Genomic DNA, 24,019 nt, shown 5'->3' on the forward strand with positions numbered 1-24,019 from the left:
TGATGAGGAATAAATGAACCGATGCCTCTGAGTGCACACAATACTGCAGTGATTGCTTCTTGGTATTCTGAAGCATTGGGAGGCGCGAGCGTGCGCCTTTTCCTGTTTAAATTAGCCATCGCACAATCACAGAATGAAACCCCAATGAGACGGAAGTAGAACACTCTTCCTATTTAAGAGATGAGCAGTGATCAACATGATACAGTGATTGGTCTAAGATGACAAGACATGAAATTAACTGGCATCAGAGTTTTGACTACACAGAGTCCTGTATATCTTCACAAACAAAAACAAGCCCACATAACATAAGAGAAGCATAGTAAGATTACAACAGACTGCAAAGAAGCAGAAACCCCCTTCCACACTGATTCCAGGAGCCCTCAGAAATCCACAGCGTGAAGTAAGGCGTCTTATTTCCAAAGACCAAAGTGCTGACAGCAGAGAAATCGTCACAGATGGCTGGACTGCCTTTAAAAAATAATGTAGAAGCATGCATTTACACCAGGTAGTATATCTATTGCTATTGTACACTTACAATATACAACTATACAGAAAAGGTTGGAAACACAGTTGATTTAAAAAAAAAAAGTGTGAACAATTGACAGGTTCAAAAACAAAAGTTTAAAATTAAAATAGAAATGTTACTCTCCTGACATCCTCGACTTTTCTTTTTTTGGTTCACGCAACAAAATATTTAAAAGAAAGAGAAAAAAAGCTTTTTGATGTGTAAATATATATTAAAAACATTGATGAAGACGATGTGCAAATTTGATTCATTGCAAGCAATTGCATAATGTAGCTTAAGTGATGGTTTCGAGGTGGGGCCAGGAGGAAATGGGTGCAAAAACAAAGGATCAAGACCAGCGAGTCATGGCTTCAATGAATGATTCTCCACAGCAAAGTTACGCAAATAAATCAAACTCAGTGCTCAAAGACCATCCCATAGAACGGAAACATTCACACTGGGAACACACAAGCAACAAAAGTTACATTAAGTAGCATATTGATACAGACTAATTCAAATCCTTTTTGTAATTCATAATTGATCTGTGAGCCGAGACGCTTAATTTGACGTCCCGAGAGATCCGCACAACATACGAGCACATAATCCGCCCCAACAATACACAGCACCGAGTACATTTCCTTGCCATTCAAGATTTGGATACAAAAGTAACACTGCAAGTAAACGCAACACATTGTAGGAAGTCATGATAACCTTTGAAGGAGCTCAGAGCTCCTACAACTACTCCAACAGTTTCCTAACTGAAAACTGGACTCCTTTTAAAGGGTTTCTTCCAATCTAATTTACCGTGGTTCTTGGGAATCATTGGACAAAAAAAAAGGAAAAGTTGAAATCCAAATGTGGTTGAACTTGTAGATGCAAACAACCCAAAATAAAGTTTTAAATGTAATAAGCCAACAAAAGGAAGAAAAACATCGTGTTGCATGCCCCAAGTCGTATTTAAGACTGATAAATAAAATCAACAGGGTTGGTTTCGCCACGTTTTCCCTTGAATGGATCAAATAAATTAATCGATAATTATAGAGAAAGCGTGCAAACACAAATAAAACAAGCATGTCTTAAAATATATCAAACACTGGTGTATGAAAATTCCAACACTGGATACGCAGTCTGCACAAAGACGTCTCGACAAACCAATGAACTTATAATGTAACAAGTGCAATGAAGGTCCATGTGCAAATTGGCAGAATTTGCAAATTCACCATTTTCATTCAACAAAAAGCGACGGATGGTGATATCTTTGGATGACGGTGATTACAGATGAGCTTTCAGAGCGAAGCACTTACAAACAGGAAAGAAAATGAACACTAAAGAGGATCCTCTCAGTCAGTCATTACACAGACTGTTTACATTAGTTTAAAAAAAGGCAACCTGAAAGCAGACAAATAAATACGATGACTTGGCATTTAAAACACGAGCGCAGCATCTTCAAACACTACAGCTCTTCAGATGTAACTACAGGTACATATACGCACATGATGATTCTGCTTGTCTTCAAACAGACAACGATGTGAGGGGTAAAGATTAAAAAAAATGTTTCAAAAGGAAACAGTTTTCTTTAACTGAAAGGTGTGAGTCCACACTAAGGCAATGACATTTACAGATGGGTGGTAATGGGACAGAAAATAAATACACAAACATCTTTCGTCCTGATGTAGTAAATTACAGAGCTGTCATCTTTTGGCTGGTGAAAAACAAAGATGGAAGGATGGGGCTGTGAGAAAAATTGCAGCGGCTCAAAAGAGTCCAGTGAACATTTCTCTGCACCCCAACCTCTCTCCTCCTCCTCTTATTCCTCTGCTGGCTGGACAGTGTCTGTCTGTGCTCAAAAACAAGACTGAGACAATTTTATAGTGAAGCCCAAGAGGTCAGAGGAAGGGGAGTGATGACACCCGTCGGTGTGGGCTTTAACAGTCTGACAGAGATGAACAGTTAGTGGTAATATTTTGCCGACCCTGTGCCACCGGTACTACGGCACCTCCAATAGCCCAGTTCCATCCTGACCTGTCTGCCCGCTCGAGGCAGATGGACGAACAGCAGGACGATTACGGCGAGGACGAGGCAGCTGCGTGGTATTTGACGAAGGCGATGGCTGCCAACTCTTTGCAGAACTCCTCCAGCACAATCACCCCCTCCAGCAAGGTCATGTGGTCGATACTAAAGGGAGGGCAAACAGAAAGGTGAGAATATCCCCTGAAAGTCACCTCAGAACATATGAACCAGAATCATGAGGAAGTACATACGTGATGCCCTCTGGCTCCATGCCTAATAATCTCTTCCTCACAAGCAAAAGTTTGGGTGTGAAGTCTGGGATACGGTGAATCCTCAACATGAGATCTCCAACCACCTAACACACACACACACACACGCACACACACACACACACACACACACGAATGCAGAGCTATTACAAAAACACAGCAGCTAATTTGAGCAACAGCAGTAAATCACATCTACTACTATCTAAAACTACTTTTACATCGTGTTCCACTTCACATTTCATGGATTTGAACTGATTTCCACAATAAAACGAGTTGGTGTTGTAGCCAGTAAGAAGCAGGGTGAGCAAGATTACCATGAAGCCAGATTCAAAATGGCACGCAGCAGCACTAATCAATCAAGAAAAGCAATAAATCTCCCAGCACACAAATTAAAGTTGGGCTTTGAGCTCTGGGCAACGAAGTGTCTCCTGTCAATGATGGATAAGATAATTACACTCTAATGGATCAGTCACACTACAATGAAAAGAGGACAGCTACCTCCTTGCAACCAGGAACATTGCTAGTTGCCCAGGGGTTGCACTGAAATCTTTTTGCATTTGGGGTCCAACTCCAAGCAGCTGCAGTGACCACTTTTTTTTGTACAGGGCAACTACTGGGAGGCAAACTGTCTCCAAACAATCTGACTCGAGCTGAGTCCAGTCACTCCCAGACAGACTGACAACATGTTGCCAACAATCTTCTCTTCTGAGACATGTCTCCTTGCAATAGGGGACTCGACTGAACTGGTTTCCAACTGGTTATGTTTATAAAAGCAATTTTGCCAAACATGTTTGTGATTTTGCAGCAACTATGTCAATATTTGAGAAATATTTTCACCGATTAATCGCAGTTAATCGTCGTATTTTCACAAACAGATTGCATGTAATTCCCGACTCAATCCCATTAATTCCCAAAGTGACAGCAGACCGAGTCCATCTAATCGCCGTCTTGTGCACCAAAATTCCTTTGAAGACAACAAATGACTCCGAGCGGTCACATCCTGGTCAACTATTTTAAAAGGCAACAAGATTGCAAGTTGCAGCTGTAGCACAATCCAGATGGGCACCTTACCCTGACGATGACAGAGAACAGAGACCTGCATCCAGGGGCCAGGTTGATATAGGGGTCCAGCAGGTATTCATTCAAGTGAGGGTGTGGCAACAAAGACAGTTTGGACAGCACAGCAGTCACCTGCAGGTTGACATCATAGGGCTGGAGGACAGAGAGGCAAGAAGATTTAAATAAATAAAAATGATCTGATCAAGAGTTTTGCTTCACAATAAGTAACAACATGAAAACAACACAAAGTGAGAGTTTATTTACGTAACCGACTGACTGACAACTTTTAGTTTTGATTTCCTAAATACGATCCAAACTCTACTTGGGTCATTCATGTTCTGCTTGAGCATCTCCGATTCGCAACAACGTCACAGTTTTAGGTCCGAACATATATACGACGTGCTATAAACCTTTAAATCTTGAAAAGTATTTGATATGTGAAGCTAATTTATTTTATTGTTGTTTCTGTGGTATAACTTGTTATATTTGCTCAACCCAGCATGAAAATCACGTTTTATTCATTTTTATAACTCAGAATTTGCTGTTGAAAGTAAAGTGCACGCTTTATTTTACAGTGTGAAATTCAACTATATATCACAGAGAATTTTTCACTAGTTGTCTTTTGTACTGTGAAGTTTTTTATCGGTGTGTACTCAAATATAAGATTTTTTTACTAGTCAATTATCTGACATCTTTTTAATGTATCTGTGCCAGATTACAGATTCTGATTAATTCTGATGGTAAGAAAGGGCAAGGAAATTGTCATGATTTTATCTTTAATACTTTTTCTCAAAGTGGGTCGACAGACCATTTTTGAAAATAAACAAAAATACATATCATGAAAAGTATTTACAGTGAAGCTACAATTTCATATTATTAAAAGTTTAATGTAAATTGGACACTGGTGAGCAGAAGGACCGTGTTGATTTGAAACAAACCATGTTCCAAAAAGTGAATATTTCCTTTGAATCTTTATTAGTCATCTTCACAATGACCATAAAGTTCAGTGGTCATTATTAAGCAAACAAATAGAAAATCTATGTAATCTCTGTAAGCCCAACATGAGAGGCATCACTCACAGTAAACTGCAAGCAGCAGTGTTTCATTTTTTCTGACTGCAGCAAATCTAATAACTGTTGGAAGTGTGGGAACATTAAATCAGTTTGAATAATCTACTAGTTTCATTTTCATTTGTGTGAATCTCACTCGACAGCTGTATTTACACTACTTATTTAATTAGAACTAAAGTTGAACCTTCTCTTGCTTTACTGGAACGGAGGAGTAAGAAGGAATTAATGCATATATCAACACTACAGCAAGCACTTGATCTGAATTATGAAAATACTGCAGTACAGATTGCACTCACTTGATCTAGGATGCGACCCATCCTGTCGAAGAGAACCTTAAGGAAGTGGCCCTCAAAGAACGGGATGTCCAAGTTACACTTCTCAAAAGGCTTTGGATTTCCCCTCCAATCCCACCGCTGGCAGATGCCACAGAAGTCCCTGAACTGAGAATAACAATGAAGAAAAATAATGAGCAGCAATACAGAACGAGCTGCTGCAGCACTGTCAGGGGATCAAAACAGTCCCAGAGAGCACTGTGACAGATTTTTCTCTATTTGTTGTCCAGTGTGTCACAAGCTTTACAGTAACCTACAGCACCCTCACCTGTCTGTGTGCATCTCTGAGGTAGGTGTCGTATCCTGTGCCTTCAACGTGATATGATGACTTGGCCTCATCGGGGACCAGACACAGGAAACTGCAGGTGACAGAGTTTAACAGTGAGAACTGAGCTGAGCGATGCACGGTGCATCACCATGAGCAGACTGCGCACCTGTTCACGATCTTGTGGACTTCTGTTTTCCCCTCAGACTTTGAATGGTCAGGACTTTGTGGTGGAGAAGTGCTGAGCCAGTCAGACCCAGACAGCTTCCTCTCTGGCGAAAGGTCATCACCAAACAGTGGATCCTCCTCAAGATCGCTGTAGAGAAAACATTTATTCATAAAGTGATTTGCCTCAGATCCCTGCACATTTGAGAAAACCCACATCTGCATCACAGTATTTTATGGCCCTTTGTGTGTCTGTGGCAGCTTGGAGCTTTGTATAATTTGTCAGTGAGACTGAAGTCCTTCAAGGCTTCAAATTGATTATTTGAGAAAACATATTATAACACTAATGCATCAAGCAACTGAATGCTACTGAATGAAAAACAATCAATTACCAAGTGAAAGAAGCTCTCATGAGAGTTCGTCTTAATTGAGATTTTCATTACTGTGCACAACAAGAAACATGCAAATTATTTCTCATTATGTTTCAGTCTCGCACAACCTTGATTTATACAAATAATTAGCTGAGTTGCATTTTTGTGAGCCTACATAATCAAGGCTCAGAGGAATTTGACCAATTAAAACACACACTAATTATGCATGAGAAGTAATAAGATATCTCAAAAACACAGCTACTTCATGCATTGGTTTTATTTCGAAATTTTTGCGTTTGTGCGTAGGATCTTCAAGAATGTAAATCCAGCAGCTCAGGGGAGGTTGAAGGTCATAGGGGGGTCCTTACACAGCATCATGAGGCTGGCCATTTTCCAGCGGCTCCCGCTCTTCCTGTGGTTTATTCTCCAGGTAATTCCTCTCCTCCAGGCTGCGCAGCACCAAGTTGTGGAGGATGTGCTGGTTGGGCTTCTGGATTAACTGCTCAAATAGCCGCAGGGTCATGATGCTGATCTGAGGTGGGACAAAGAAAGGAGTAAAGCTCTTCTCATTCAATAAGTGCAAAGAGTACAAAAGCAGTTAAGCTAGTTAAGTGTTTTCTCACTAACAGAAAAGTAGGCAGCGACTGCTGAAGAATCAAACAGATGATTCAGCTGCCTTTTGTTTGATGAAAAAAAGACTACAATGGCTCTTACAAATACTAATTAAAATTCATGAGCTTTGGGTTAATCATATGTTTCGCTGAAACTCAAGAGTCCTTGAAAGGCAGATGGCCATTTATGCTTTTTAAAGATATTAGCTACAATTCAGTAAAAAAACCTGTAATATTAAGGCCTGAATTAGTTGGGTTTGCAGAAATAAATAGTGGTAAAGATGCATGCATTAGCAGTATAATAACCTCATCTGACAGGTGATCACAGTGCTCGATGAGTCTGTGTCTAAGTGGATTCTGAGCGATTGTAGCTGAAGTCTCGGGTTCTCTCTCCTCTCCCAGCAGGAAGTAAACCATCTCCTGCAGCAGAGCCTCCGATGTCACCTGCCTTATGATTCTGTTCAGCAGAGCTGTCGAGGTCAGGATGCCAACCTCAGACCTACATGAATGCACAAACCCACAGCAGCAGTCATGACAACGCCTGTAGCACACTGACAGGACCACAAACATGATGATTGATGTTTCAAAGAGGGCCTCACGTCTGCATAAGCTGTGGTTCCATCACAGAAACAAAGAATCTTTCTCTCACTGCTTTTGCCATCACTGCAGCTGCTGACTGCAAGACAGTGAAGACAAGACAAAAAATGTTGTTCAGCCTTTTGTGTATTTAATTTATTTAAAAAAAAGAAAGAAAACTTCCTTGGAAAGACTGTCTTTTATTCTGTCTGTTCATGATATGAGTCATCAAAATACAGTGAGTCAGCACTGGGTAAGAACCTTCTGTGCTTCCTTGATGAGCTGATCACAGTAATCAAGCCAGGACAAGAAGGAGATGAGAGCCCTCTTCCCTGTGAAGACAGCAGCATCCTCCTTCAGGTTATATACATCTAGACTAAAGGAGGGAGAAGACAAAAATACAGGTATTAAAGGACTGATTCAAATAAATCAAATAATAAAACCACTAAAAATAGCATTCAGCAGAGCACACTATTTCAGGAATAATCAGATCTGGAGATAAGTATTTATGAGTCACTTTATTTAGTATGAAGTTTTACTGAGAAATTTACCCCCAGTTGACCGACTCTACAGTCTCAATGTCCAAGGGGTCCATGGACTGCGGCAGGGCTTTATAAAAGGAGACCAGCCTGTCGGTGAGAAGCTCACAGAGCTCGGTGTTTTCAGTCAAACACTTGGCAGCAGCAGGCTCTGGTAAACTGACCAGCAGCATCAGGCCCTCACAAGCCTTCACCACAATCCTGCCATCCTGTGGACAGGAAAAATATATGACACAGCTCATGATTTCAAACTGAGAGCTTCTAAAGAGAAAGACTTTACATGCATAAATAAATCATCTTCATACAGGGAACACTTACAGGACTCTTTGTGAGGTTGAGCAGGGAGGTGACCAGATTGTAGTTGTTGCTGTTATTGTTACTTGTTGGACTGGATGTGGAGACAGCAGCTGCAGCCTGTGGTTCATCTTGGTGGTCAGCTTGTTTCTCTGCCAGAGACTGACCAGTGTCTGGAGACAAGGCGTTTCCCTTCCCCCCTTCTGTTGCCACAGGACTCTTTATCTCAGGTCTCTTTGACTTATTCTAACAGACAACGTCAGGAATAAGACATACTCTCTGAATGATGTGCTTAAAAAATAATAATATTTGCTTGTGAAATATTTCCAAATTGTGCAGATCTCTGGTGCCCTAGCAGCCTACCTCTAAGAAGAAGTTGACGAGATAAGGGTCCTGCTTCAGTTTGGCACAGACTATACAAAGGAACTGGATCTCTTCATTTTCTGTAGGAGCAGCAAGCACCTCACCGCACAGACGGATCAGTTTCTGACAAAGTCATGTCACAGTCACAAAACAAGATCCAAGCAAGTTACATAATGTGCCAGTTAGCAGAATATTTTTAGGAAATCCAGACTGCAGCACTTCTCACCTGTACAGGTCTGTGGACGTTGATGTGTGGCAGGAGGGGCTGTCGAATATGTGCCAGCAGCTTTGTGTAGAAGGTGAGCACCTGCTGCTTCATTCCAGGAGGACACTGGTGGGAAAACACCATATATTGAACTTTATAATGGCAGTGACAGTTTTTGTAATTATTGTTACTACTCGTGACAGAAAGTGTCAGCCTACACCAACCTCCATAGACCCAGTGCTCACAATTTAAATCACAACCTTGCTCTTCAACAATACTGCTATTTACACACATAGAAAACATACCAATTCTGGCTCCATCAGTCTGTGACAGTGACAGCATAATGACATCCAGACACAGAAAGCTTTAACCTTGACTGTTTCGCACAGCTTCATTCACACGTTGACACAACACTGACAGAACAGGCCTATTTATGTGCTGCACACTAGTTTTGACAGTCAAGTTACTTAAATGGGCGTCTATATTGTGACAGTTGTTTCTTGTTAATCTGACCAGTCACTGACACTGTCTTCACGGCAGTAAGGATTTACTGTAAATTTGTATTTTACAACAACAACATGTCAGTCTGAATGAAGGACATATGAAACTTGCTCTGCAATTTTCAGGAGTTTTATGTTCACCTCCAGCAACTAAAGCCTTGCAAACTGTCTTTTGCACTCTTCAATGTTTATGGACTAATCACTAGAGCTGGAAAGTGAAAAAAATCCTTAAGCTTAGATTTTTTTTAAGTGAAGAGGAAAAAACTGCTCATCATATATTTAGGAACAATAATCAAACAGACTATTGAACAACCAAAATAACTGGATATTTATACTTTAGCAGCATATCTTTACCACAGCTATTTCATAACAGCAAACACCTTTGAAACCCTTCAACATAACCTGACGTCCACCTCACTAGAAATGTAGCCAAATGCTGTGCTTAACTGGCCTGTTCGGTACTTTCAATTCCACCTGTACATTTCCTGCTACTTTCTCGCTGAAGTTTTTTAATTTATCAGTGAGAGAATTACAATCATCAACTCATTATAACAAAATCGTATCGTCACTGATTTCTAGAATCAATTCAATTCCGATTCACAAGGTCCCGAATCGATTCGATTGGATTGAATTCGATTTGAATCTGGTAAATTTTGACAGTCAGAAATATTATAATTCAGATCAGTACATTTACATATTTTTGTATCTATAAAAAGGAAGCTGACACACGCAAGACTTTATCAAAGGTGTGAGCATCACAGCAGAGGCCTTTGTGTCAAAGTAGCTGAGGATAAAACACAGAAAAACATGAAGGCGATTTTCCTGGCCTGGGATTTTATACAAATATTCTGCAGTACATCAGAAACAAAAGAAAACCATTAATCAACACATGAACATTACCTCTGAAGTTACAGCGGTTTTATTAGAGACAGGGCTAAGCGTTTTGCATTTTGCATAATTTTAAAAAGTTTAAATTTGTTCAGTATTGAACGGCAGAAATTAGGTTTTCTTTTCGGAAGTATCTAAAACGACAAAAAAAAAACGTCGGCCGACAGCGCTGTAAACAACGATAGACTTGTGCGTAATCAATCAAGCGAATAATGAAGAAAACAGATTTTTAGACGGGAAACTGTTCTTGAAGTACAGAGAGCGAGAGAGAGAGAGGGGGGGAGAGAGAGAGAGAGAGAGCTGTGCATCGTGGTTGAAGCAAAATAGTAAGAGGGAATTCATGACGATGTTTATGTGAAGCGTAGTTTGGATCTTCTTTTGCTGCTGGTTCGGTCAATATTGTTTGGAGAGAGATAAAACTAACAGCTTTAGAATCAGCGCATAAAGGGCGTGAACACAAAGCGCAGACCCGCCGACAGATCAGAATCAGCGAGCTGTCGGCTTTCAGCCCCGACTGTGAGAAGGGCGACATCTAACTGATTCTGATCCGCGGGTCGCGCTGTGTGTTTAAGTCTTTGTGCAGAATCCGTGTTCCTGCTCTCATTTAGCTGTTTGGTGGTTGTTGACATTTTGTGAGATTTCACTAGAGATTCTGGCATTTCGGGCAAAATAAATTTATATAAAAAAATCGATTCAGGATTTTAATGAATCGATTTTACGTTATCCAAGCCACAATCGATTTTAATCGATAAATTGATTATAAAAACCCACCCCTACAAGAGAACCCTGACCTAGACCTAGAAGAGGAAAAAAAGCCAGAGAATTGTATTTGTTTCTATCGACAGCAACTGCATATAAAACATGGGATACAAAGTAACTAATACATAATGCGCCATCAGTATGACATGAGCCACTTGTGCATGTAGTAGGTTCCACAAAGATTGAGTGCGGTAGTGTAAATCAGCCATAATACAATGAGATGGAGACTACATCGGCTTTCTCATACCAACCCCCCCACTCCACCCCATGTTATTGCTAACAGCATTCTCCACAACAATCTCTTTTAGTGAGCAGAGTAACTTGAGAGACATACACACAGTCATAATCTTCTGTGTGTCTATTTGTTTACACGACATCATGGACTCAGACTTGTGTCATGCTGAGAAACAAAAAGACAAATGGCGATCATTAATATGAAAAAGCTGACACATTTAGATCAGATTAAAGGAGCGTGTGTGTAAAAGGGGCTTATTAGGTACAGCTAAAACCTTATGGTATGTTTACTTTCCTGTATGTAGTCTGCAAAAGCATGAGTGCCTTACATCTGCCTTGCCCAAGGTGTAGAGAGTCTCCAGGATCTTATGGTGTAAGAGATACTCCATGCAGGGGCCTGTCTCTCCAGACTCCCTTTCGGCTTCCTCCTGGGTCAGGATGTCCAGCATCTGTTCCAGGTGGGATGGGATGTTGGTGTCTGTAACTGGCGCTTTGTCATCTAACAAGCAAATTCATAGAAAGATATGAGAGACATTAAAAACATGAGGGGAAAATGCCTTACCAATCTTTAGCAGTCCATGCAACAGCTTCATTTGTTTTTCATATTTTTTGTTCACATACAGAAGCGCAGCTAGTAACAACATAACTCATTTGTAGTTACATTTAAAAAATATGTCAGTCATCTTTCTGACACACTGCATAATTAGGAAAGTTTGATCATCAATTGTGGACAGTATTAGTTAATTTTGATGGCAGCCAATATTACATTTGACTGCACAGTAAAGTTTTTCCATTTAATCTTCTTTTCACAGAGTGGGGAGCTTCTAACATGCGCACCGATATTAGATTGGTGCAGTAAATGACAGCATCAAACATAAGAACATCAGGCAAAACCAAACAAAGCTACTTGTGACAAGATTAGAAATACAACAATATTACGCATAAGAAGTCTTTGTGCAGCTCCCCCCACAAAAAAAATCACTACATGAATCTGTGTGGATGTCAAGATATAGATTCTAACTTATTATTTCAGACAGTCCTTACCAGAAGTCTCAATGTAATAATGTGTAATGGCCTTCCAGTGATAGACAAAGTCTTCCTGTAATGGCAGCGAAGGGGCAAGCTGAAAAAGAAATGTTGAAAAGATGAGCTTATGATAATCTAGAGACTAATGATTATAATTACATTTCTACATATGTCACTCACTTTCAAACAGAGACATTAATATATTCTCGTGCTAAATGGTTCTCATGTGCAGCTACAAGACACCTTGATTGTGATGTGATCGCATTTCAAGCCCAGCAGTTTGCAAAAACATTTATAATTGCGTAAAAGATTTCGTTGTCAGGTAACATGAGAGTTTTACTATTTGAAATCGACTTAAAATACATAAACAAATATAACAGTATGTCCCAGAGTTGTAAGTTTATTTTGGACGTTTACTCAGTAACTGCTATTTAGAAGTGGATTGATACTCTAACCACATTTGAAGTCAGAGTTTGAGAGTTTGAGTTTGAGTTGCCTGTATTGTGCGTCGTTTCAAACAGCTGGAAAACAGAGCTGAGACACGTTATTACTGGTTTCTAGCTAGTTGTCTGCCTGGCGTGATAGCATGCTAATACTGAGTTCTTAAATACTGCTGAGGAGGACAACTCACACATGTTCCCTTTGGTATTAACGTTAAGGCGTTTGCGCAATATCAAACACGGTTACCCAATTATTCTGACACCACTCCTGAAGACGAGAGCCTGCTGTTTGAAACGGGAAAGCTAGCTACAATGTTAGCTTAGCATCTCGGTGGTATTATAAGCTAACTCGGCATCTACCAAGCTCAGTTTACCAAGCTACATGCAGACAGATGACATGCTGCAATTACAAGAAAGACTACTTAGTACTTTGTCATGGCACATACTCAGGCACATTCATAGGTAACCAGAATGAGCAAACTGACAACAAAAACACAAAGCGCTAACGTTAGCCGAAGCTAATTTGTTAGCTTAACAATTAGCTACGTTAGCCTTATGTTTGGCGTAGTGATATATGGTGTCTGGAAAACAAAAGAAAGACGTAACACAAAAGCCAGGCAACGAATAAAATCAACATCGGTTAAAAACTTACCGCTTCTACAGCGTGCTGAAGAATGGACGTAAATTTGGAGAACATTTTGTTCTTCGACTGGACTAGTTTCTCTCGAGAAGACCTAGAGAATTCCTCTATCTTCTTCTTCCTATTGCTACTACCTCGATCCAGATTGGAGGTTTCATACAATGACCCTTGTAACGAAAGAAAAAAATGTAAGCAATAAAACACGTAGCACGTTGTCGACAACAGGACTTTACAGGCCTGGCACAGGTACTGTAAACAAGACGTCTACAGAGAGTTAACGTAGGCTCACTTTGGACACGGTGGCACTTCCTTCGCCAAACGCTTGTTATGGAGACAACCACCAGGGGGCGTGAGAGCACTAAACAAGCCCTTCTGATGGTTGACAACTATCAAGGCATACTAATTGAGTTATAAACCAATAAATTCAATAACAAACCGCGATCAACATTCAGTTAAACATGTTCGCTTCATATATTCAGTGGCACAGGTTTAGCCACTAATAAGTTCAAGTGAAGTGTTTATTAATAACTATAAATACGCTCTCTGATAATGCACTGATTTCCCATCTGAAACTAGGCGTTTTTTTCCGCTGCAGGACAGTTTATATGCTTGCTTAAAGTGTCACTTTAAGAGTAAAGTTTAGGAGTTCACGCGAGGGAGGAGTTTGCCAGATATCTCGGAGAAGTAGTCATATTAATGGGAAAACAGGGGGGAAACAACAGTCACATCTCCCGAGTGCCTGTCAACTTTATGATTTAGACCAACTCACGTCCAGAACAGCACAGTCATCCCCGGCAGAAAGTAGGCTATACTCGGTTTAACGTTTAGGTGAGCCGACAGCAGCTGCAGGCGAGGAATTTCAAGCATGATTTAATTTATTCCTTAATAATTCCGTGATATTGGGTTCAAATATGGGCACAAACTTGTTGGAAAATAAGAGAGGGGGGGGAAAAGGGATGCTGCCTGATCCAGGACACGCCCTGTCGCTGGAAAGTGCCTCTTCGCTCGTTCTAGTCTAGTCCACCAAATCGCAGGCTGTATGTGTGTCCCTGCGCTCAATCCCAATAAATGACAGGCTCAAACTTAAAGCATCAGAAATATCACACTGTCAACCTTCTCCACAGCTGCACCGGGCCATCTTCTCCCGTTCATTTCGGCAAAGAAAGAAGAGACTCTACCTACCGGGCATGTCTGCTAGAGGTGAGTATCTTTTGCCGCAGAAGCCTTCATAACAGTACATACAGAGGGGGGAAAGTCTCTTGGTGTTGGAGGAGGTGTTGGAGGAGGAGGGGATCTCGGTTCGAGGATGGGTGAGATGGAGAAGGGAGTCCCGCTGCACCGTCTTACGGAGGATCGGGCTGCGGTAATGACACTGATATTGTAAGTAGGTTACACCGGTGCATAGCTGAAACTACAGCTTCCACCGCTGCAGTCTTTCTCCCTTTTTTTCTTTTTTTTAATAGCCTACAACTTACTTCGTTGCTCTCCGTAAAACCTAAAGATAGATCTAAGCCTTAAAAAATGACAAGCAGCTCTGTGATTGCTCTGTGATTGTTCCTTTAATCAGGGAGGTGCGTGTCATTAGTTCAAACCTGCTGGCTGTTGGTGGAGAATAGTCAGTCAACAGCAGGCGTTTGATAATCATCATTTGGTAAGGAGATCAGGTGATAGAAAGTACCTTTTATTTATTTTATTATTATTATTTTAGAAAGTGCATGCTAAATGCAAACTATAATTCCTTGCAGTCTGAGTTATCCAGATGTTTTTGAAAGATTGACATTTTTTGGCTGAGTATGAGCAAACAGTTCAGGCAGGTGGATAAGAGGAGCTTGTTTCCACATGCTTTTGTGCTGTCTTGGATTTCTGTCAGGTGACCTTGCGCTCAGGCACAGCATCCAGCTGTTCCTGCTATAGCTGTGATCAGATGGTCTGACTGACCGAGAGCTGAATAAAAAGCTAAACATGGCATCACATTATATTAAATCTGTAGTTTGGTTCATTATGATGGGTCTGATCCATTTAGTGGGTAAAACAGCATCGGTTTTTGTTTTGTTTTTTCCCTAAAGAAGCTGACTATTCAGCAGATATCTCCCCTCCAAACTCTATATGACAGAGCCTTGTATAGCAAGTAGGCTTTGAACTCCCTCCCATTACTGATGTGGGCTACTGTATCTGCTGGTGGAGATCGATGAAGCTAAGAGCCCACTGCTTGAAAAGTGCCCCTGTGGTACATAGATGTGATTAGCACACTTTAGCTCCTGCAAACAGCCAATCACCATTCCTGGGAATTAATTACATCCTACATCCTATGGTTGTATATGCCAATCATCTCCGTGCTGTTTAGACAAACATGAGGTTACTAATATGTGGATAAATCAGGCACAAACAAGAGCTTTTTCATCAATATGTCACATCAAGTCATCTGACATGTTTGATAGTATAAAACAAAACACACGATTATTCTTTTGTTGTAACAATCTTTCTTGGCAAAAAATCCTGATACCCCTGGAAAGCCTGTTTATTTCTCCTTAAATGCTTCGAATTTATAAGGAAAATGCATTTGTGGGTTGAACAGCAGAGTTGATGTAAAATTTGCCAAATCTTTTGTCAGTGGCAAACAGCCTATTCTCCTTTTGACTCTTGCACATGTGAGCTTGGACTCTGGTAGAGCGGTCAGTTGTTGTCTGCTCCAAACAGGCCACGTTTGACAGATCTGGTTAGGGCTTACGTCATAGGGTGACTTCAAGCTGGTGTTCTGCAAAGCTAAGTTGCAGCAGGTGAGCCCTGGTACCATTTCCAAATGGAAGGCCAAGTTCTGTATGATGGTGATGATGAGATTCTGCAACCAGTGGACAATACCATATTTCTAGAGAACTCTATCCTCCAAGATTATAATGCACATCACACAAAGCGGGGTTTATAAGGGACCACGCCCAGAATTTGGGAGTGTAGAAGATGAAGTGGCCACTGAATACTTGTTTGATCAGCATAGGCGTGCTGTTCGTGTCAGAGTGACCAACACAACCGCGCTGGCTGACTTGTGACAAAAGCCGGTTGAAAAATAAGACACCATCCCACAGGACTGTGTGACCAGCATGAGGAGGTGATGCCAGGCTGTTGTGGCTCTGCATGGTTCCTCAACATGCTGCAGAGGGCTCTGTTTGTTAGATGAATAAATTGTTAAATGGTGGGTTTGTCTTGTTTCTTCAGACTTCAATCATCCAATCCAATAAACAATACCAAACAAGAGTCAATGGCAGACATCTGTTTGGCAAATTTTTAATGGGTGCTGCCCAAATGCATTTTTCTTACAAATGTGGCAACATTTAAGGAAAACTAAATAGAATTATTGCCAAGAAGTCTTATCACAGCAAAGAAATAATCGACAAACCACAAATTTCTTTACTTTGTAACAAGTTTGTATCAAATCACGTGACATGCCATGCTTTGGTATGGTTAGTTATCATAATATGATTGCGTTCTTTTTCTTTACTTTGTAGAGAATCTGCACGTATGTTTCAATATCTTGAGGCCTATCAGAATATATTTCCACAGATTTTTTTGGCCATATTTTAAGTGTTATCTAATTTTTCAGAAAACTATTTGCAACTATTTTGCTAAACGCTTTCAGCAAAGTCACTTTTCAAGCAAAAAGCTAAAAAATTTCCAGTTTCTCAGTTGTGAGAATTTGTTACTTTTCATATGTCTTATGACACAATATATATAGAGTAATTTTTAACAGCATTTTTAAAAATCTAATCTGCAATACTGTAACAGCTGCTTGCAGTTCCCTATTGTGTGTAATTTAAACTAATGACCACTCTCCTTCGAGATTTATGTTCGAGATGTCAATACGAAGTGTCTAATGGTCTGCCCGGTTCATGTTTTGGACCTCTAGTGGTATCATTATCGATATTTCACTGTATACAGGAAAGAACTGAAGCACGTTTGGTGATTGATTTTCATCCAAGAGCAAAAAGGAAGTTTAAAATCATCACAAATTACTACACTTTCTTCTGCCAGTGTCCCTTTATAATCACGGGCCTCTCCTTCAGTGGTCCAGAGAGTATAAGCTATTATTGTGCTCTCAGCCTTGAAGTCACCCACCCCTGTTATCAGCACAAGGCCATCGGCTTTTACCTCAGTAGTAGTGATGCCCTTCCATTAGTCACCCCACCTTAACCCTCGCGGGCGTGCTGCTCTCTCTGGGCTTTTGAGTCTCATCGTATTTCCTGTCCTTTTTTTTGCTTTTGTCTAGAATCTCTTAACTCAATTTTTATTTATTTTTCATAAAACCATTATCCTAGTCAGTCGTACCTATGAGCTGCTCTGTGTGCGTCTGCTATTAATGGCCATTGAGCAGTTCAGCCAGAGCAAATGGGGCTTAAGTGCATTGTTCAAGGTCACATTGTGGTGGTATTTGAGAGATGAGCATATCAAATTTCTCCACCGACAGTACATTATTGGAAAAAATCAAGTAAAAAAAGAAACGAACTAGCAGCTATGCTACTTAGCATAATCACTTTTTTGTGCTGGATATTTGCTGTCAGTTCTTTGCTACTTTACAACATGTTGGACTATTGAGCTTTAATATGTGGGGCTATGATGTTTTCAGCTACACCCAGGGTGTCGTATAGGCTGGCATGTTGGATTATTTTATATGTGGGTTCCTGCTTTGTAGAGCTTTAAATTGTGTTGAAAATATCCTTCATATGTGTTTTTTTTCCTAAAGAATTTTTCAGTTGGGTGTAATGAAATTTAAAAAAAAAAAAAAAAGTGTATGTGTTAGTCCCCGTAGGGAAATTACTCCTCTGCGTTTAACCCATTCACCCAGTGAAGCAGTGGGCAGCCACCAATGCAGCGCCCGGGGAGCAGTGTGTAGGGACGGTACCTTGCTCAGGGGTACCTCAGGGTAGCCGTTCAGTGGAGTCAAACCCCCGACCTTCTGATCATGGGGCGACCACTCTACCTACTGAGCTATCCCTGCCTTTTTTTCTTTTTTTTTAATAATGTGTATGTGCTAGTCCCTACGGGGACTAACACATAACAAATGTCTAATTACACCCACCAAGCAGATTAAATGATCGTTTTAGTTAGTATGTTAGCGGGATTTGTGAAAAAGTTATGGATGTATTTAACTGTGGAAACGTTTTTGGCCACCCCTCATTTCTTCATATTTTGCTTCTAAGGAGCCAGACTGTCCTGTCACTTTTTCAAAGTGGTCTTGAGTAATAGTTCTCCAGACTTTCTCAGGAAACCAATGTCCAAAGAAAGTTTTTCTTTAGACACTGGGTGTGTTTTCACTCAGTCCTTGTACCTGAACATTTTCAGACAAATGTGTTTTTTTTTAGTTTTTTTTATTAAACCTCTTAAAACTTTAATTCAATTCATTTCATTTCAGTTTTATTTATATAGCACCAAATCACAACAACAGTCACTTCAAGACGCTTTGTATTGACCCTAGAATATAAAGCAGTTATTAACACTGACCTGTGAATCATCCAGGCATAAAAGATGCACTTAACTTATGGCAACGATTCAATGTTTTTTCTACACATAACAGAAAACTCGCTGAATCTATGAAAAATGCTACAGCGAACGATATTAGCTGAAAAAAAGTATTGTTTCCGTAAAACAAAATTTGAGGAAGCTGGACAAATGGAGCATAAAGGAAGAAAAGGTAGGCCTACAAACCTATCTACGACCGATGAAGAGTATCTGGAAGTATCAGAAAATATCCAGCAAAGAGCTGACACAGGACCAGAGACATACATCTGGCCCTTCAGCTGATTAATCTGCTGCCTCAACAGAAATGATCTCAGTTGAATTGTAACTGCCAAAAAGCCATTTTAAAGAAAGGGAAACAGGGAGAAAAGCCTGAGGTGTGCCAAATATGCAAAAGCTGCACTGGAAATGAGTGGCAACTGGTCAAATTTGAACATTTTTGGTTCAAATCATTGTTACATCATATGTACAGATGTTGGGAGTGAGGTACAGCAACGAGTCTCTAAAACACAGGGGAGGTTATATCATGTTTGGGGCTACATTCCAGCCAGTGGTGTCGGGGATTTTGTCAAAATTTGATGGAATAATGAAAGCAGAAAAATAACATTTTGATTTCGATCCACCATACCATCTGGAAACTGTCTGATTGATCATAAACAAAGTGCCAATGCAGTAAAAGCGTACCTGGATAGAAACACAGTGGAACACTATCAGTCACGGACTGGCCTCCAGTCAAGTAATCCTGAAGATTACTTAAATAAATTAGAAGAATGCTTACCTAAAAAAAGTATTCTTTGCCTTCAGTAAACATGTAGCAATAATTTTGAGTAAAATGCAACTAAAATCAAAATCAAAGCTTTTTTATTTAAATCAATCAATCAAATAAAATTAATCATTGAGGAAAATGTGCCTGGTATAAACCAATCAAGTAAATTTAATTTGACCAGATTCCATTAAATATAACATTTTACAGTCTACTTATGTCACAAAATTATTTTTTGTAGTGTAAGTGGGTTCAGGCTGTGTTGGAGAACAAAGGAGATCATATTTCAAGCTCTTTAAAATTGTACCAATTCGTTGTTTTTCTCATTTACTTTATTTCCATATGCGTACACACGTTTCAATAAATCACTGCACTTTTCCCCCATTTTCCTAGCAAAGGCATGTTGTTAAGGGAAGTTTCACCCATGCCTTAGGTAATGTTTTTGTTCTTCCATCACTATCAGTGTGAAGAAATGCCATCCTGTTTTCCAAAGTATTTTTGTAACTTAAAAACCCAGTTGTACGTTTTATTACATGCTGTTTATGTGCATGTGCACTAATGAAAGTCACAAGAATTTTGTGAGCCTGAAAAAATATAGGTAACTTAATTTGTCCTGAAAGTAATTTCATTATGCAGGACTTCAAGTTACTATGAACAAAGAAAGTGTGCCTCATAAACCTTAGTGCATCTGTGATTTTTCTCCACTTCCTGCTTTGCCCCGCCCTTTCCTTGACCAGTTTGCACATCCTGCACAGCGTACCTGTCTCGGTGCAGTGTTATCTTGATGATCAGTGGTGGATGAAAAAGGAGGCACGGCTCCGTCCTGCAGTAACCCAATCTGATGTCTCCTTCTCATCCGACCATCGGAGAGGGCTGCTCACGCTGTAACGGCACGACCCTCTGCCTCAGCACTTTTCTCTCTCCCAGTGTGTTTGTGTGTTTATGCACTGTATGTGCGAATTCCGAGGGTCGGCGTGCGCGCGCATGCATGTGTCCTGGCAAAAGCCTGAATAATTGATGAGCAGTGGAAGGAGTGAAAGCACTGCCGGACGGGACGGTGTGTGTGGGAGTGTGTAGAGATGGGGGAGAGGAATACAGTGAGGCAGCAGCCTGGCTACGATGGGCTCTGCAACTACGCCCAAAAAATCACCTCCTGTTTTGGACTAGATGGTAAGAGAGGGGGGGGTGTTTGTTATGCGTTGATAAGGATGGAGAAACAGCAGAGGCTGTGCGAATGTGTGTGATGCATTTTATGTGCTCTACTGATTTTCAGCTGCGCAGGGACAGCAGTCTTGTTTTTCTAAGCGTGTTCAGTTGCGAGTGTGTGGGTAGTTGTGGCAAAGATACCACAGACTGGATGACGATTGGAGGGCAGTGCAACATTGCAGCAGAGTACTATGTCCTCAGCTACTCTCAGGTACATGTGTCCTCGTGTGTGGGTGTGAGACTGTACATGTTCTTTCACTGTCACACTTTTTATTTTGCTTGTAATGAAAGTCTGACTGCCTGAATGAAGGTGTGGTTGCAAGCAGACTCCAGAGGAAGTAAAATTAGATAAGTACCTGATGGTAATAGCACTATACGCAGCCAGTCTACCTCCAGATATCCTGTCTGTGCACCCTCTCAGACAAAGAGGAAATTCATTAAATTTGAAGTGCAGGCCAAGCCGGGCATCTCCAGACTAAAAGGAAATTTTGTGCTTTGTCACTGTCTGCTATGCTTTTCATCAAGTGTGCGCTACTCTGGTTTAATTCTTTCGTGACACGTTTCATTTACTCTTATCTGCTTGGTGGAATTAAGACGTCAGGAGTTTTCTGTTTTATTGCACTTAGTTGATATTATGTTGAAATATGTTTGGTGACTACGTAGCAATTTCCTAGCAACTCTGTGTCAACAAAACTATCATATTTTCAGTTGGTTTAAAGCATTAGTGGGTTATTGTCAGTGGATTTTACCTAATGAAAAACTTAGATTTCCAAGGAATGTGAATGGATTCTTGGCTGGAGGAAATGAGACAAGAATGAAAAGACATTGTGCAAGTCTTTGCAGAAGCAAATTTAACTCAAACCCACAACATGTGTTCTTACTGCGTTGCAACTTAGCAAAATCCTATTGATGTAGCCGTCAATTTCAATGCTAATGGAGGGATAACTTGTCTGCATTTCAAGTTTAACACTAATGTATTCACAGGATCTTTAGATGTTATTGATCCTGCTGATGAGGAACAGTGAATTTGTGCATTCTTGCCTGCTGGAACGACCTTGCTGGTTGTTGACCTTGTAAGGGACTGGCAGACTCCCAAGGCAATCTAACCTTGAAAGAATGCTTTGGGTCAGTGTAATGCTCTACAATGATCCATTTGTTCTTTCTGTGTGTGAACCTAACTTAATGTAAGATTTAAAAAAGGATCTTGTTATTTAGCAGCGTAATTGAACTTAAAACGTAAAAACAAATCTAACCCCACCCAGAAGATAATCGTGGCTCGACGTCAGCCTTAAGCAGCTTAAGGCACCAAGCTGGTTGGGCTGAAGACACTCATACTGTAAGCTTGTTTCCTTACGTTTCCTTACTTAAAGCAGAGTGTTGGTCTTACCTGCTGCCTGCATGCCCGCCTCAAGATGGGCACCTGAAAAGTGATGGATGGAGGGACCCTAACCAAAGGCGGTTCATCGGCTCTTGAAACCGGGCCAAGATTTAACGATGCGTTCTTTTGAATTTACCCTTCAAGCTTCCTTTGTTTCGCTTCTGTGCCTCTGTGAACACCCCTCACCCCCGATGTCCAAGGCTGAAAGTATTTCAGAGCGAGTCTGAGTCCAACACTGGCTGACGTCTACCTGCAGTGCTTCGCCCTTCTCTGTGGGACGGTCGAAGGAGAGCAGGGCACCATGCCTACTGTGCCCAACCTCAACAGCCTGAGCAAACTGTGCAGCTCCAGCCGCAGCCAAAGTGTCAACCGCGTCCGAGTAAAACGCAAGAACTCGGTAAAACGTATGTCCATCATCGAGGATGGACATGTGGCGGAAGTCCTGTACCTGATTCCTAAACAGTACATGGAGCAGCTCCCGTACCTCAACCCTAACGACTATTATCTAAGCGAGAGGCTGAACGATGTCGCTACAGGTAGGACAGGTTAAAACATATGGATCAGCGTTTATTAACTCAGCTTCTGTTATAGGCTTTTTATTGTCCAAATAATAAAAACTGACTGTAGTGATATTACCTTACCTCAGTGCGAGCAATAAAACATTCACAATAACATGCAAAAAATAGACTGTGCATCTAGTCTAAGACACTTTTAACTGAAGTTACATTAGAGTTTATAATTTTTCTTCCTTTTTTTAGCAGTTGTTTTATACAACAAAAGACTCTTATTTTAGCCCTCTATTGCAGTCTGGCTGCTCTGTTTGTGAGTAGGTGTCTTGAAGTGAATTGATTAGTTGTTGCTCAGAGATCAGTTTGTTCTAATTGGATGACAGCGTGTGACTACACCTCTTGTGGATTTCCACATCTGACCTGTGTTTCTGTGTGCGAGCCTCACTTGCATGAGTTATGCAATGATTACACTGAAAAAGTCTCACAGAAAATGTAAAAAAAAACGTCAGAAAATTCATCACTCTCCTCTCTATACTTATATAATTCAAAGCCATATGCGAGGGCAATTTTGCTGAATTTTGCCAAGCCAACGGTACAACAGTACATGACGAAGTGACATGGTGGCTTACATCAGGATTAGAACATGGGCATTAATACAGATTGAAATTTCCAGACCTTATGCATTCTCTGACTGCATGCCAGGCAAAGTAGTAAAAAACATCATTGCTTGGCACTGAGTTGTCCTTAAAATAAATACTTGCAAACCACATGGCAGCAAGTTCCTTCTAATGTTGGTGTCTAAAAGTGATTTTGAGCTTCCAGCTTTAAGGAAGGTGGTTTCAGCTAAAAGTTCACAGAGGTTAGCTGTCAGCTAAGATCAATCAGAGACAGTGACATTCAATAAGTGCTTATATGCAGTAATATATATGCATTTTTTTGGGGGAGACTGGATAAATTCTATGATTTTCATAAGACTAGATGTTTGTAAAAAGCACTCAGAAATGAACAATAGTCATCCTCTTATTCAGCCATAACCACTCCCGAAGCCTATTGTTGCCTATGATTGCTGAACCCAACACATGCTCTGTGTTCCCACACCATAAACCCTCCTGCATTATTCCACTTGATGATTGTTTGTTTGAATGTGAGTGGCACTAAGCCTGCTCTCCAAGTGCTGTTATCCAGGGGTCAACAAATATTTCATCGATTCCTCAAAGAAACATGAAAATAAGTTAAGCCCGTGTGGGTTGTGGGTAAAAAACAAAAAAGGGGGAAAGAAAAGTGGTTTTTATGTTTTGGTAAATTGTTAAAACATTTCTCAAAAAATGCCAATGAAGTTGTTTGTTGGAAAAATATAGTTCTGTGTGTTCAGGGTGGCTACATAACAGTAATGTTAATCTGGAATGGGCGAAATACGCTTTAAAGAAGTGCGCCAGGTTGCACAGGGTTGGTGTTCAAAAGGTTCTCACTGTTTTGTAACCTGTTTTAAAATAGCAGCAAGCCGGTGAAGTGCGTGTCATTATCCAGCGAGAGAGAG

At 40.6% G+C, this 24,019-nt stretch overlaps 2 protein-coding genes across 7 annotated transcripts in view; one reads left to right on the plus strand and one right to left on the minus strand.

Moving 5' to 3' along the window:
- Positions 1–1,375: 1,375 nt before the first annotated feature.
- On the minus strand, positions 1,376–14,422 carry fhip2a (FHF complex subunit HOOK interacting protein 2). Of its 2 annotated transcripts, none has more exons than XM_087850329.1 (18): positions 14,304–14,422; positions 13,134–13,288; positions 12,060–12,138; positions 11,345–11,514; positions 8,656–8,760; positions 8,430–8,552; positions 8,091–8,312; positions 7,785–7,981; positions 7,495–7,609; positions 7,257–7,333; positions 6,964–7,156; positions 6,415–6,578; positions 5,680–5,826; positions 5,514–5,604; positions 5,210–5,353; positions 3,856–3,996; positions 2,767–2,870; positions 1,376–2,680 (listed from the first exon to the last, which is right to left on the minus strand). In XM_087850329.1, exons 1-18 carry the CDS (start codon positions 14,359–14,361, stop codon positions 2,569–2,571), a joined length of 2,397 nt encoding a protein of 798 aa, XP_087706455.1. In that variant the 5' UTR covers positions 14,362–14,422; the 3' UTR covers positions 1,376–2,568. The 2 variants fall into 2 exon arrangements, with proteins under 2 accessions (XP_087706455.1, XP_006799016.2); XM_006798953.3 differs by lacking the exon at positions 14,304–14,422 and adding an exon at positions 13,411–13,431.
- The window catches only part of ablim1a (actin binding LIM protein 1a), a 41,982-nt gene continuing 32,011 nt past the window's right edge, over positions 14,049–24,019 (plus strand). For 2 of the 5 annotated variants that reach the window (XR_015719920.1, XR_015719923.1), the window contains exon 1: positions 22,202–22,509. Coding sequence is in view for 1 of the 5 variants with exons in the window: in XM_035911224.2 (XP_035767117.2) it covers positions 22,275–22,509 (235 nt within the window). In the remaining 4 variants the exon portion in view is untranslated. Of the gene's footprint in view, positions 14,322–20,253; positions 20,560–22,200; positions 22,510–24,019 lie in introns of those variants that run through there. The other 3 variants (XR_015719922.1, XR_015719921.1, XM_035911224.2) reach the window with 3 other exon arrangements.

Source organism: Neolamprologus brichardi, chromosome 13, assembly GCF_056152115.1.
Source record: "Neolamprologus brichardi isolate AB-2024 chromosome 13, ASM5615211v1, whole genome shotgun sequence".
NCBI classification, from domain to species: Eukaryota; Metazoa; Chordata; class Actinopteri; order Cichliformes; family Cichlidae; genus Neolamprologus; species Neolamprologus brichardi.

Coding starts and splice junctions, on each gene's coding strand:
- fhip2a (XM_087850329.1), bottom strand. CDS start 14,361: ATGTACTGTTATGAAGGCTTCTGCGGCAAAAGATACTCACCTCTAGCA. Junction 6,579..6,963: donor GTGATCACCTGTCAGATGAG/GTTATTATACTG, acceptor GTCCCACCTCAG/ATCAGCATCATGACCCTGCG. Junction 3,997..5,209: donor TGGGTCGCATCCTAGATCAA/GTGAGTGCAATC, acceptor TCTGTCCTCCAG/CCCTATGATGTCAACCTGCA.